Source organism: Bos indicus x Bos taurus, chromosome 15 (assembly GCF_003369695.1).
Source record: "Bos indicus x Bos taurus breed Angus x Brahman F1 hybrid chromosome 15, Bos_hybrid_MaternalHap_v2.0, whole genome shotgun sequence".
NCBI lineage: Eukaryota > Metazoa > Chordata > Mammalia > Artiodactyla > Bovidae > Bos > Bos indicus x Bos taurus.
This window is the reverse complement of record NC_040090.1, coordinates 29860093-29874023: the sequence shown is the minus strand read 5'-3', so window position 1 is coordinate 29874023 and position 13931 is coordinate 29860093. Positions and strand designations below refer to the sequence as shown.

At 42.0% G+C, this 13931-nt stretch overlaps 1 protein-coding gene across 1 annotated transcript in view; it reads left to right on the top strand.

Annotated features, from left to right (window-relative positions):
• RNF169 (ring finger protein 169) overlaps positions 1-10526 on the top strand; it is an 87550-nt gene extending 77024 nt beyond the window's left edge. Inside the window, exons 5-6 of the mRNA XM_027562906.1 lie at positions 5227-5326; positions 5779-10526. Coding sequence (XP_027418707.1) covers positions 5227-5326; positions 5779-6963 — 1285 coding nt within the window. The 3' untranslated portion in view covers positions 6964-10526. The remainder of the gene's footprint in view (positions 1-5226; positions 5327-5778) is intronic.
• Positions 10527-13931: the final 3405 nt, after the last annotated feature.

Below are 13931 nucleotides of genomic sequence, written 5' to 3'. Positions count from 1 at the left end.
GCCCACAGCTAACATACTCATGAATGAAAGGTTGAAAGATTTTCCTCTATGATCAGGAGCAAAACAAGGGTGCCCACTCTCACCACTCCTATTCAGTATAGTCCCAACTGTAGCAGTCAAGGAAGAAAAACAAATAAAAGGCATCCAAATTGGAAAGGAAGAAGTAAAATTGTTCTTGTTTATGATGATATCATCTTATATCATCCTAAAGAAAAGAAAATCCTAAAGATTCCACCAAAAAACTTATTAGAGCTAACCAATGAGTTCAGTAATAAGCCCATGCAAATACAGTCAACTAATATGAGACAAGAGAGCCTAAAAAAACTCAGTGGAGAAAGGATGGTCTCTTCAATAAATGGTGCTGGGGAAAACTGGAAAATTGCAGGCAAAAAAATGAAATTGGGCCCCTATTTTATATCATTCATAAAAATTAACTTTAACCAATAAGACCTGAATGTGTAAAACTCCTAAAAGAAAGCATAGAAAGCTCCTTGACATTGTCTGGCTATCATTTTTTGGAGATGACACTAAGCAACAAAAGCAGATGTCAGTGGGACTGCATCAAACTAAAAAGCTTCTGCACAGCAAAAGAAACAGTCAACAAAATGAAAAGGCGATCTACAGAATGGGAGAAAGTATTTGCAAATCATATATTTGATAAGGGATTAATATCCAAAATATCTAAGGTACGTATATAATTCAAAAGCAAACATTGCAACTACCATATGATCCAGCAATTCCACTTCTGGGTATATACACAAAGAAATGAAATCAGAATCTCCAAGAGCTATCTGCACTCCCGCATTCATTGTATCATTATTCTTAATAGCCAAGACATGGAAACAATCTTTAAGTGTCTGTCCATGGATGAATGGATAAAGAAAATGTGAGATACATATATGTATATATAATATTACTCAGACATGAGAAATAAGAAAATTCTGCCATTTTCAACAGTGTGGATGGACCTTGAGGGCATTGCACTAAGCAAAGTTAAGTCAGAGAGAAAGACAATTTTGTATGTCAGTTACATATGGAATCTTTAAAAGCCAAACTCATAAAAACAGAGTATAATGGTGGTTGGCAGAAGGCGGAGGAAATGGGGAAATGTTGGTCACAGGGTATAAATTTCCAATTCTACGGTGAATAGGTCCTAGGCATCTAATGTACAGCATTGTGATTATACTTAACAATACCGTATTTATGTGTTTGAAAGCTGCTAAGAGAGCGGGTCTTAAATGTTCTTCACCCCTCAAAATAAATGGTAATTATGTAAGGTGATGGAGGTGTTAACTAACCTCGCCATGGAATCCTTTCACAATACGTGTGTATCAAATGCCAACACTTTGTACACCTTAAACTTATACAATATATGTCAAACATAGCTCAGTAAAACTGTGAAAGAAAAGAAAAGCATCCTGATTGCAAAGGAGCAAGTATTCTTCCTTTCACATTTTTGTTCACAGATGATATGGTATTATTCATAAAAAATCCTAAGGAATTCATGAAAAAACTATTAGAGCTAATAAACAAATTTAGGAAAGTTTCAGGATGCAAGATCACCACACAAAAATCAGTTGCATTTTTTATATTAGCAGTGAACACTGTGAAAATATAATTAGGAGAGCAATTGTATTTGCAGTAGCACACACACACACACACAGAAAAACCCAGAATAGTTATGAGTAAATTTAACCAGGAGAAGGGAATGGCAAACCACCTCAGTATTCTTGCCTTGAGAACCCCAGTATGAAAAGGCAAAAAGATATGACACTGAAAGATGAACTCCACAGGTCAGTAGGTGCCCAATAAATAGCTCCAGAAAGAATGAAGATGCTGAGCCAAAGCAAAAACAACAGCCAACTGTGGATGTGACTGGTGATGGAAGTAAAGTCCAATGCTGTAAAGAACAATATTGGATAGGAACCCAAAATGTTAGGTCCATGAAACAAGGTAAATTGGAAGTGGTCAAACAGGAGATGGCAAGAGTGAACATTGGCATTTTAGGAATCAGTGCGCTAAATGGACCAGAATGGGTGAATTTAATTCAGGTAACCATTATATCTACTACTGTGGGCAAGAATCCCTTAGAAGAAATGGAGTAGTCCTCATAGTCAACAGAAGAGTCTGAAATGCAGTACTTGGGTGCAGTCTCAAAAATGACAGAATGATCTCTCTTTATTTCCAAGGCAAACCCTTCAATATCAAAGTAATCCAAGTCTATGCCCCCACCACTAATGCCAAAGAAGCTGAAGTTGAACGGTTCTATGAAGACCTACAAGACCTTCTAGTTCAGTTCAGTTCAATTGCTCAGTCATGTTCGACTCTTTGCAACCCCATGGACTGCAGCACGCCAGGCCTCCCTGAAGATGTCCTTTTCATCATAGGGGACTGGAATGCAAAAGTTGGAAGTCAAGAGATACCTGGAGTAATAGGCAAGTTTGGCCTTGGAGTACAAAATGAAGCAGGGCAAAGGCTTAACAGAGTTTTGCAAAGAGAACGCACTGGTCATAGCAAACACCCTCTTCCAACAACACAAGAGAAGACTCTACACATGGACATCACCAGATGATCAATACCGAAATCAGATTGATTCTATTCTTTGCAGCCGAAGATGGAGAAGCTCTATACAATCAGCAAAAACAAGCCTGGGAGCTGACTGTGGCTCAGATCATGAACTCCTTATTGCAAAATTCAGGCTTAAATTGAAAAAAGTAGGGAAAACTACTAGACCATTCAGGTATAACCTAAATCAAATCCCTTACAGTTATAAAGTGGGAGTGACAAATAGATTCAAGGAATTAGATCTGATAGACAGAGTGCCTGAAGAACTATGGACAGAGGTTTGTGACATTGTACAGGAGGCAGTGATCAAGACCATCCCCAAGAAAAAGAAATGCAAAAAGGCAAAATGGTTGTCTGAGGAGGCCTTGCAAATAGCTGAGAAAAGAAGCAAAAGTCAAAGGAGAAAAGGAAAGATACATACCTCTGAATGCAGAGTTCCAAAGAATAGTAAGGAGAGATAAGAAAGGCTTCCTAAGTGATCAATGCAAAGAAATAGAGGAAAACAATAGAATGGGAAAGACTAGAGATCTCTTCAAGAAAATTAGAGCTACCAAGGGAACATTTCATGCAAAGATGGGCATGATAAAGGACAGAAATGGTATGGTCCTTACAGAAGCAGAAGATATTAAGAAGAGGTGGCAAAAATACAGAGAAGAACTATACAAAAAAGATCATGACCCAGACAGCCTCGATGGTGTGATCACCCACCTAGAGCCAGACATTCTGGAATGCAAAGTCAAGTGGGCCTTAGGAAGCATCACTACGAACAAAGCTAGTGGAGGTGATGGAATTCCAGTTGAGCTATTTCAAATCCTGAAAGATGATGCTGTGAAAGTGCTGCATTCAATACACCAGAAAATTTGGAAAACTCTGCAGTGGCCACAGGACTGGAAAAGGTCAGTTTTCATTCCAATCCCAAAGAAAGGCAATGCCAAAGAATGCTCAAACTACCGCACAATTGCACTCATCTCACACGCTAGTAAAGGAATGTTCAAAATTCTCCAAGCCAGGCTTTAACAGTACATGAACCAAGAACCTCGGATGTTCAAGCTGGATTTAGAAAAGGCAGAGGAATCAGAGATCAAATTGCTAACATCCATTGGATCATCGAAAAAGCAAGAGAGTTCTAGAAAAACATCTATTTCTGCTTTATTGACTATGCCAAAGCCTTTGACTGTGTGGATCATAACAAACCGTGGAAAATTCTTCAAGACATGGAATCAGACCACCTGACCTGCCTCCTGAGAAATCTGTATGCAGCTAAGAAGCAACCATTAGAACTAAACATGGAACAGACTGGTCCCAAATTGGGAGAGGACATGTACCTCATTACCTCCTTTATAAGTTTTCTCTTAACTAATCTACTATCATAAAATTTTAAATCTTTTGCTCAAAAGAGTAGATATTGACTATTCCATTCCAGAGTTAAGTAAAATCACTCAAGGAAATAATTTCTCTTTGGGATCATCTGCATAGCTAGGTGTCCACCTTGTCTTCTGGTAAATTCTTATTTATCCTTCAAAATACATATGCCACTGAAGGCTTTTCCAACCCTGTTCTCACTCCGTCCCAGGTAATTAATTAATAACTCTCTTATGCCATTATTAGGCAAAATTATTAGGCATAAGTTTTCATTGTACCATTTAACTGTGTTATATTGAATTATTTGTCTGCTCCACTGGACTCTGATTCCTTGAAGACCTAGACTGTACCTCATTCTTTTCTGTATTTCCAGTGCCCAGATAATGCTCATAGGTGACTGGCATATAGTAACTGTATGTTAAATGCTTGTTGAGTAGAGCTGTTACCCAGTAAGATCAGTGTTATAATACAGCTACTTTGGTTTTTGGTTTGCATTGTAAAATCATAATATAATGCACAAGACAAATCTTCTGATCTTGAATCTCTTAATCACCAGGATGTAGGCCTTTGGAAGCTTAAATGTAGTAGATTAAGGGAGAGAGTGTATTTAATTTTTACTACCTACATGGGAATCTAGCGATTTGCTAGGTGTTTTATAAGTACTTAAATATTTGTTTCATGGATGATTTAGATTGCTTGAGAAGAGGTCTGGGCCTAAGCAAAGGAAAAAAAAAGTTTCTAAAGTTGATTTGATATTGTATCTATCCTATTTTTAAAATTATTATTTTAAAAGTTACTTTTTGGCTGCACTGGCTCTTCCTGCAGTGCGTGGTCTTTGTCTAGTTGCGGCACGCAGGGGCTTCTCTTGTGGGGCATGGACTCCTTGCTGCAGTACATGCTTAGTTGCCCTGAGGCATGTGAGATCTTAGTTCCCTGAAGGGGGATCAAACCTGCATCCCCTGCATTGGAAGGCAGATTCTTGTCTACTGGACCACCAGGGAAGTCCCTGTATCCATTCTATTAAGGAAGGTGAGGTGTCCCTATATTTCTCTAAGCATGAGTGAAATAGCCATTGGTCTTGTGTTATTTAGGCAGGATCTAAGTTTGGAAACAAAGACTTAAACCAAATGTCCTCTCTGGAGAACTCTCTTTGGACAGGATTTGTTCTTAAAATTATTTTGTTAATTAATACATTTTCTGTTATAGCTGCATAGCTTTGAAAGCACAGACGAGATTGTCATCTTTTTTCCCTTAGCAATCATAGGCTACGGTTGACAGTTTGTCTTTATTCTCTTTTAGGAACCTAAATTCCAAGATGGAAAGGAGTCAGAGCTGCAGTGACACTGGTCAGGACAGAGCGAAGAGCAGACTCAGAGCAGCCCCAACCAGCAAAGCCAAGGTAGACCTCAGACACAGCTTCTTCTTGGGCTGTCTCGTCCCGTCCCATAACCTCCTGCACACGGCCACAAAAGAACCATTTCAGATGAGAAGAGGCACAATGGATCCTAGGCAAACTCATTATGTTGGAGAATTTTACAAAACAGATGTGAAGGGAAGAGAGTTTGAATTAGTAGGAAGATAAGTAGAATGAGGGCTCCTAGAAAAACCTTCTTAAAAATTCTAGATGAGGTTTTTTTCATAAAAGTTTCAATCTCATTATTTGTTTCATGTGTAGGAATTTCTCTAAATGGTGGGTGCACTCTAAATGAGGGATTTTCTACATTACTTAGACTTGTATCACCCGTTATCTTTTTTCTTACCCTTCTCTCCTCTACCCCTCTACCATCAAGAAGGAATGATGAAGAAAAAGGTTATATATGTATGTATACATAGTCTTCTAATCTCTTTCAGGCCACAGCCATGACCCCCACCTCCAACCCCATCATCGGTGTCCTGCTGTCCACCCGGAACCACCGCTGCCTCTCGGCTCCCGACCTAACCGTTGAGAAGCGCCTGCCCTTCAGCTCCCTGTCAGCCTTGGCTTCCTTACATAAGCCAGAGCGCTCTATCAGCCCTGAGAGTAACGACAGCATCTCAGAAGAGCTAAACCATTTCAAGCCCATTGTCTGCTCACCATGTACTCCGCCTAAGAGGCTCCCTGATGGCCGCGTGTTGAGTCCCCTCATCATCAAATCGACACCCCGCAACCTAAACAGAAGCCTGCAGAAGCAGACTTCTTATGAGGCTAGTCCACGGATCCTCAAGAAGTGGGAGCAGATCTTTCAGGAGCGGCAGATCAAAAAGACCCTTTCAAAAGCCACCCTCACCTCCCTGGCTCCAGAAACAGGGGACGACTTACTGGTCTCTGAAGTTACGCAGTCCAACAAGGAGAAGCCTCTTCTGGCTTTAAATACAAGACTGTCCAGTGGGCAAGTTCTCTCTGAATGTACGGGACCTACCGCCCCTGACCTTGATTATTTTTCCTCTGTTAGTCAGACAAAAGCAGAACAGGGCAGTGACCGTAAAAAGAACACTGAGATCCCATTGGAAACCTGCTGCTCTTCAGAACTCCCAGTGGGGGCCAGTGGGACTTCTTTGGAGAGAGAGCAGTCGGAAAGGTCAGGGTCATCCCCAGATGCCAAGTTAGATAAAACCCGTATAACAGCAAGTATGAAAATCTCAGCAGTTAACTCAGTGCTACCTAAAAACAGTGTTTTGGGTGCGGTCCTCAAAACAAAGAAACAGCTGAAGACAGTGAATCATTTTGATCTGCCTAATGGTGTTCTGGCAGACAACCTAGGTGATGAGCCACTTCCTTCCTTGCGTCGGGGCAGGAAAAGACGCTGTAAGACCAAGCACTTGGAACAAAATGGCTCCCTTAAGAAACTGCGACAAAGCAGTGGTGAGGTGGGTCTGGCCCCCACAGACCCAGTGCTGCGAGAGATGGAGCAGAAATTGCAGCAAGAGGAAGAGGACCGGCAGCTGGCTCTGCAGTTGCAGCGCATGTTTGACAACGAAAGGCGGACTGTGAGTCGGCGAAAAGGAAGCGTGGATCAGTATCTCCTGCGGTCCAGTAGCATGGCGGGGGCCAAGTAGCACCTGATGAACAGCGTTACCTGTTTTTCTCAGAGGTCTTTGAGCTTGATCATTTATCATGAAGAAATGAGTGTTCTCACTTTGGGTTTCTTTTAATGGCAAAACACTGTCAAGTATGATTCTGAGAGGTTTGGGGGCCTTTGTAGACTATATCCAAGGGAACTCTGTCTCTGCCTCCCTGTGACCCAGGCCAGAAGCACTCCTCACTCCCTAGGGTGGCCCACCCCTTAGGGTATCCGGGCCAAATCTGGCAGCACCTGCTTGGCATGAGATTCAGGAGCAGAGTGGCTAGGGTTAGATGGTAGAGGAGAAAGGGGATGCCTTCTTACATTGATAGACCTCCTGACTTCTTTCAGCAGGTGGTGTTTTAAATCAGCCTTGCAGATAAAAATTAGTTCCATCTTTTTTTTTTTGTTTTTTCCAAAGAAGTGCAACAGTGTAGTTCTTTGGCAGATCCAAAAAGATTGTGTTCCCCCTTCTTACCTTTGCTTCAAGTAAATATACCTAATGAAATCAGTTTTTATGCTTCTATAAAAGTTAATTTACATTCCTTGTTTAAAAAAATAACATTTGATTAATACTATATAGTTGGCAGACCACATTCATAGTCATTGTTTAATTTGGTCTTTTCAGGAGACCTCACATGTAAGTGGTATTAGCCCCAGTTTCTGATGATGAAACTGCATTGCAGATGTTCAGGTTCTCTCAACTACTAAGGGCATACATAGCCCAGACTGATTGCTGGGTCTCCCAACAACAAATCCCATGGATTTTTTCCACACTTAAGAGGTTGCCATAATGGACAGCGATCCAAGGACATACCAGGGGAGCCTAGAGAAAGCTGGCTGGGCTTTGAATATTATTGTACAAAATCCACATGCAGATAATTGAGATTGACTGGAAGTGCAAACATATACTGTACAGTTATCCACATTCCTCCAGTTTACAGCCTTCTGTTTTCCTGGGGTTCCACTCTGTTAGATAAACTGATTGGACCTCATTATTACTCTCCTTTTGGACAAGAGTTATCTGCAGTGTTGTTCTAAAATCCAAAAAATTTGCCCAGAAGTCAGGCAAGAACAGTACTGAGACTCCCTACTGTGGAAACACGGTGTCTAGCTGGATGCAGCTGGTCAATTCAGTCCCATGGACCTTTGGGGTTTATTTTCCTTAGCAGGTGACACCGTGTGTCTTTTGCATCTCTGGTGGTGCTTGGTGCTTCTGCCCATCTGGGCTCATTGAGAGTAGGGATTAGGATAGAATTTTAGGGAATCTCTGGTGGACTGGCATTCCCTGTGCATGTATGAGCTGTTACTATAAAGTCATGTGACTGGCATTTTAACAAGCCTTTCAGATCTTACATATCCCAGTGTACATTGTCCCCCTCAGGTGGCCTCAGCTGGAGGCTGCACGGTTTTTCCAATGATGTTGTCTTTGGTGAAAACATTTCTGGAACTGTCCTCAAAGTCTGGAGACATCTAGACATCTAATAGTCAAACTGGAAAGGACGTTAATAGTTGTCTATTCCAGCTTCTTCTTCTTACTAAGGCAGAAGCTAAGGTCCAGAACAATGACTCACTTATCCAGATCACAAAGGATTTACTGTATCACCTACTTTTGATTCTTCTCAGAAGATTTGCCTCCCTTCTTCTCTTTAATCTTTGGGTTATAGGAAAGATAATTTTAATTTGAAACTAGTCAGAACCTATTGGAAACCTTTGGAACAGAAAGTAGGTTATCAAGAGGGTTGGAGTCAGAAACGAGGTGCAGCTGTAAAGCAGTCAGAGCCGTTTTCTTGGGCAACTCATACACAATTCCCAGAGGAGTTCCAGAGATGTCTGAAGTACCTGGGTAATCACTGAGAGATGTGGGGCCTCCTCAGTGACTACTTTGGTGGGGAGTGTCACTCACCTGAATGTATGTGTTCTGTGTGTCTGTGCGTGCACACATGCAGATGTGTGTTTAGAAAATATACACTCATCTCATTACTTCATTTTCATACCACTTCAGTTTTAGGTCCTCCCAGCAACACAGGCCCTCCAAAAGCCGCTGGAGGGCATATTGGTGCCCAGGATAGAAAAGCTGGCAGTGGTCTGTAGAGGGCAGGGAGGGTGACTTACTAAATGCCCTCAAAGAAGATGTCAGTTACTGCCATTTCATGGTGTTCCTTTTCGATCTTAGTAAATGTTATTGGAAGGCTAGTCTCATTGGTAGTAGCAAAGACACTTATTTTTCCACTTGTCACCTTTTTCTGTATCTCCAATAATTTGAAAAACTTTTCAGTTGGAGCTAATTTTAGTTTTTGGAAAAAAAGATGAATATTTTTAATAGAAAATATATATATTTTAAATATTTCCCCAAACTAATACTTTCATTTTAAGAAATTGCTTAGTAGTGACAACAAGTTTTAGTGTCAGGTTACAGAATGAAAATTTGTTACGTGAATATTCCAAAAGCTGAATCCAGTTTAGTGACCCCCTACTGTGGAGCCTTGAATGGTACTGACAGTTGTTTCCAGACTTCCAGCTGAGCAGCAGTCCTTCAAACACAGGCAAAGTAAGCTAAGGAAGGAGGAGGCTTAATCTTTCCTCTTCCTGGCTTTGGAGGAGGGTAAAACCACTAAGATATTATCTCTATTTTAACATGCTTCCCATACTTAACTACTAAAACCTGAACACTTCTTTCTGAAAGAATTCCCCTCCCCTGTTGCTTAATTGTGAAGTTGGTCACAAATGGAGTTGTTGACATGAATTCTTTAGAGAAAAAGACACGGAAGGAAAACAGAATGATGGGGAGGGTTTGTGAGCTAGAATGAAAGATACGCCATCTCCCAAAACAAACATTTCTCACAAATCATTGGAATCTGCTTCACCATAGAAATTTCCCATGTTCTGTTTACTCTGTTCCTTGTGTATATGCATTGTGTTTTTTCTTATTAAAGGGGAAGTTATGAGAAGTTGGAGGATGGAGGTCATTCTAATGGGAAATCCAAGAAACATGGTTCCTGAGAACGGGGCTCGAAGCCCTTTTTTTTAACAAGTGGGAAAGATACTTTGGGAACATGTTCATGATCCATTGATTGTATCTGCTGGAAGAAGTTATCTGGGCCTGTTGGGTTGATGTCAAGTTTGGGGATTATGTATCCAGCCCCTGGCCCCTTTCATATAATTGCCTCTTTTTAGAAGGTTGATTCTTTTTGGCTGAAACTTCCCAGGAAAACCTTTTGTAAATGGCTTCATTTATTTTTTTAAATGGAATCCTTAAATTTTTGCCTGGAGGAAGCACTAGTGATGAATGCCTTCTGTGTTTTTTTGGTTGTTGTTCATTTTCTCTTAAAAATGCCCTTAAGAGATTAAAGCTGCTTGATTAATTGCTATGTGATTACAAACTGACTAAGATGGAAAGAAAGCTGCCACTGGCTTGACTGGTGATGCTGATGACCGAAGGCTGTGCTGCTCATCCTTTCTGTTCCATTTGACAGATATTTCCTGAGTTTCGAACTTTTGCCAGCCCTGTGCTGGGTCATGGATATAAAGAAGGAAAGGACAATCCGTGCTCTTGAACTCAGCGTCTCCTGGAATGTATTTGAATGTATGTGTGGCTGGAGAGTTCGTTAATGGTTTCGTAGAGGGCCATAGTGATGATCTTGGGTGGCCCATTCAAGGTACCATCTAGCACCCTTGGACATTTTAGATACCCCCCTCAGTTCTGTGAACCTGACTGCAATATTGCTTTCTGTTTCTGAAGTACTTTTACCAGAGGAGAATGATCTTTCTCCTCCCACGATTATAGGACAAGTATAGTTCTCCAGGAGCTGCTTTTAGCATAAAGCCCTGAGAAATGAGGAAGACTGTGGATCACTGACATGGCCAGAGGAGGTTCAGATCTCAACTTAGCAACCTACCAACCTCTCCACGAACCAGACCTCTCACCAAATCTGGCAGCAACTTGGGATTCTTTGCCTTTTTCTTGCACAGCTTTCCATTGAGATAGAAGGCCAGCTGGTGGTGAGGGGAAGAAAAATGAAGGCTGGATCATAATCACAAAATGTTATATAGCTGGAATGGGCATGGGAATTACCCAAGTCACACTATCCCACCTGATGCCCTCCTTCTCTTTAAGAAACAAGGAACTTGGGGTTCAGTGCCCTGTGTCATACTTTGTACTACAGTTATCTAGGGTCTGAATGAATAGTCCTCTAAGTCCTCTAAGCTGCACACACACACAATTTGCTCATGAAGGAGATATCCAAATGATTATTTTAACAGCTTTTTCTTCCTGCTTTTTTTCAGATAGAATTAAAATGTACCCAGATCCCTTGAATACACACCCAGGTAGGGAACCGCCCGCCCCCACCCCCACCCCCATAGTGAGAGTAATGTGAATGTGAAATCTTGGGAAGTGATATATTTTGATTGAACAGCCTGTCATTTTTAACTACCAGGGATTAGAACCCAGTCAGCCCTTCATTTTTCTTTGAAAATCAAAAACTCCATAGAGACTTAATTTTTCTCGGCCAGCCATTTCTCATCAACCCACAGATTGGTCATTTGGCTTGGCTTTTAGAAGTAAATATAGCTACTTATGTTGTGACTCAATGAGAACGACTTATTCTTGTGTCAATGAGGAAGCAGGTCTGCTTTTTATTTTTTGAGGGGTGGGATACTAGGAAAAGAGGCTGCTTGAATAGGCTTTCCTCCAAAGATGATCCAGAAATGCATCTTGACACATGTCATCCACAGCTAAGATACATACACAGAAGCCTTCAGTTTAGAAACTGGTTATATTGGATGAAGGAAACGTGCCAAGACTGAATGTGCACGTTGTTCTATGTATTATCAGTATTTTTTTCTAAGAAAAATATTTACACACTTTGCTTTGTGAGTAAATGCTTCCTCAATGCCTTGTCTCAGTAGTTGTAGGAGGCAACCTCAAACTGGGGTGCCTCCCTTTCTACCTTTTCTGGGGTCTTAAGAACTAGTTGGACAAAGCCAAGGCAAAGCCAGGCTTGTTCTTCCTTTCCTCTCATTTAATAAAGGGTAAAAATAGGGAGTGTACTCCTCAAAGATTGAGCCATGAGAGCTCAAGAGCAGCTTTTGGGCCCTGGCTCCAGATGGTGGCATATTCTCCCTTATTGGCCCTGCCCTCTCCCTATGCTGTGCCACCAGGGGCAGGGGCTTTTGCTCAGTGGTTCAACCCTTAACCTCCAACAGAACCTTAAAAGTCCCAGTGAGAATGGATAATTATGTAAGGGAAATGTGATTGTCTCAAGTGCCAGCTAATGGATTTTCTTGTCTGTGTGTGACTGATGTACTATTTATTTACTCTTAATTCTTCATACAGTTATCCTTAAGGCCTTATCCCCTTCCACCCAGAAAGAACATAGTTTGGATTTTGGTTTTATTCAATCTGCTGTCTTCAGTAGAGTACAGAAGGGGCCTGGATCCTTGGCAGTGCCACTGCTAGATGCCTCCTCTCCAACTCTTCAAAAACAGCGTTTTGACAAAGAGGACTCAGAACAGGGCATGCCTATCAGGAATGCTTCTGCCCACACAGGACCAAATGGGATGATGTGTTATTTGAACAGTACTGAAGTGCATTCCTCAATGTAGGTTTGCCAGGCTGAGGAGAGGCCCAAGTTGAGAATACAGTAAAGCAAACTCATGAACTGTTTCTAGTCAAAGTCTTATCTCTGGAGAGCAATCTCAGGCAAATCTGAGCTAAGTGTAGACTGTATATGAGTTCTGGTGCCATTTTTGCTCTAGAAGATGCCCCATATTGGAATGTCTTGCTTCAGCATTCAAAATGATAGGAAAATCAGTTTATTCAGATGGTATCCATGTGGAATAACAAAGGTAAGAGCATCTGATGGCTGCAGTCCATGAGGTCGCTAAGAGTCGGACATGACTGAGCGACTTCATTTTGACTTTTCACTTTCATGCATTGGAGAAGGAAATGGCAACCCACTCCAGTGTTCTTGCCTAGAGAATCCTAGGGACGGGGGAGCCTGGTGGGCTGCCGTATATGGGGTCGTACAGAGTTGGACACAACTGAGGTGACTTAGCAGCAGCAGCAAGAGCATCTGCTGTAGATAAGTATAGCCTCTTCAGGATAGTCTCATACAAGTAAAGGACTGGGCTGACTGGGCAGAGAGAGCAGATATGCTCTGGGCCAAAAAGCAGAGTCAGGATTACTGAGGGACTTGGGCAGATGCTTAGCCCGATGACTTGAGCCATCCAATAGTTTTCCCAACAAAGGAAGGGACAGCCTTCGGAGGGAATGAGCTCCCTGTCACTAGATGTGCAAGCACAAACTGAGTGATCTGCTGGGGAGACGGCAAGAGACTTCCTGCCTTGAAGCTGGGCGAGCGTGTTCTCAGGAGCCTTTCAGGCCTGTGAGCTTATGGTTTGATAGGTGTTTCTGGCTGAAGGGAGCATCCCAGATCTCCTGAATTCGAACCTAGTGAGGTTTACAGCGTGAGTGTTGGGGTGGATTCTCTTTCCTAACGTTAGCAGAAGGGTGCTTTTGGGCCTAGGTGATCCAACGTGGCAATTCAGCAACAGGCCCCAGCACAGGAGTGCCGTGGAGGGTAGCACTGTAGGTGTTACCTGAATCGGTCCCGGTGCCTGTGTGAGTGAGATGGAACTGACTTTGGAACTTGGTATGTCTATGAGAATGTGTGTGATTGTGCATGAGACTGTCTGAACTTGAATGTGTATGTCTGGTATGATACAGCTTGGTGTAAATATGTATCTGGCCCCGTTTGTGGCTGTGGTTGAGTGTGATGACATGCGAACACTTGTGTCCTAACAGTCTCACACTCAAGATACAGCAGACACTGCACCACAGACCTGTGGCGACCAGACTACTTCTGTAATTGCCTTAATTACACCTTAGATGTGAGACTTTGTGCCTTGCCATGGATCCTTCATTTCTATGCCACTGCTTCCTGGACCCTGGGAACTATA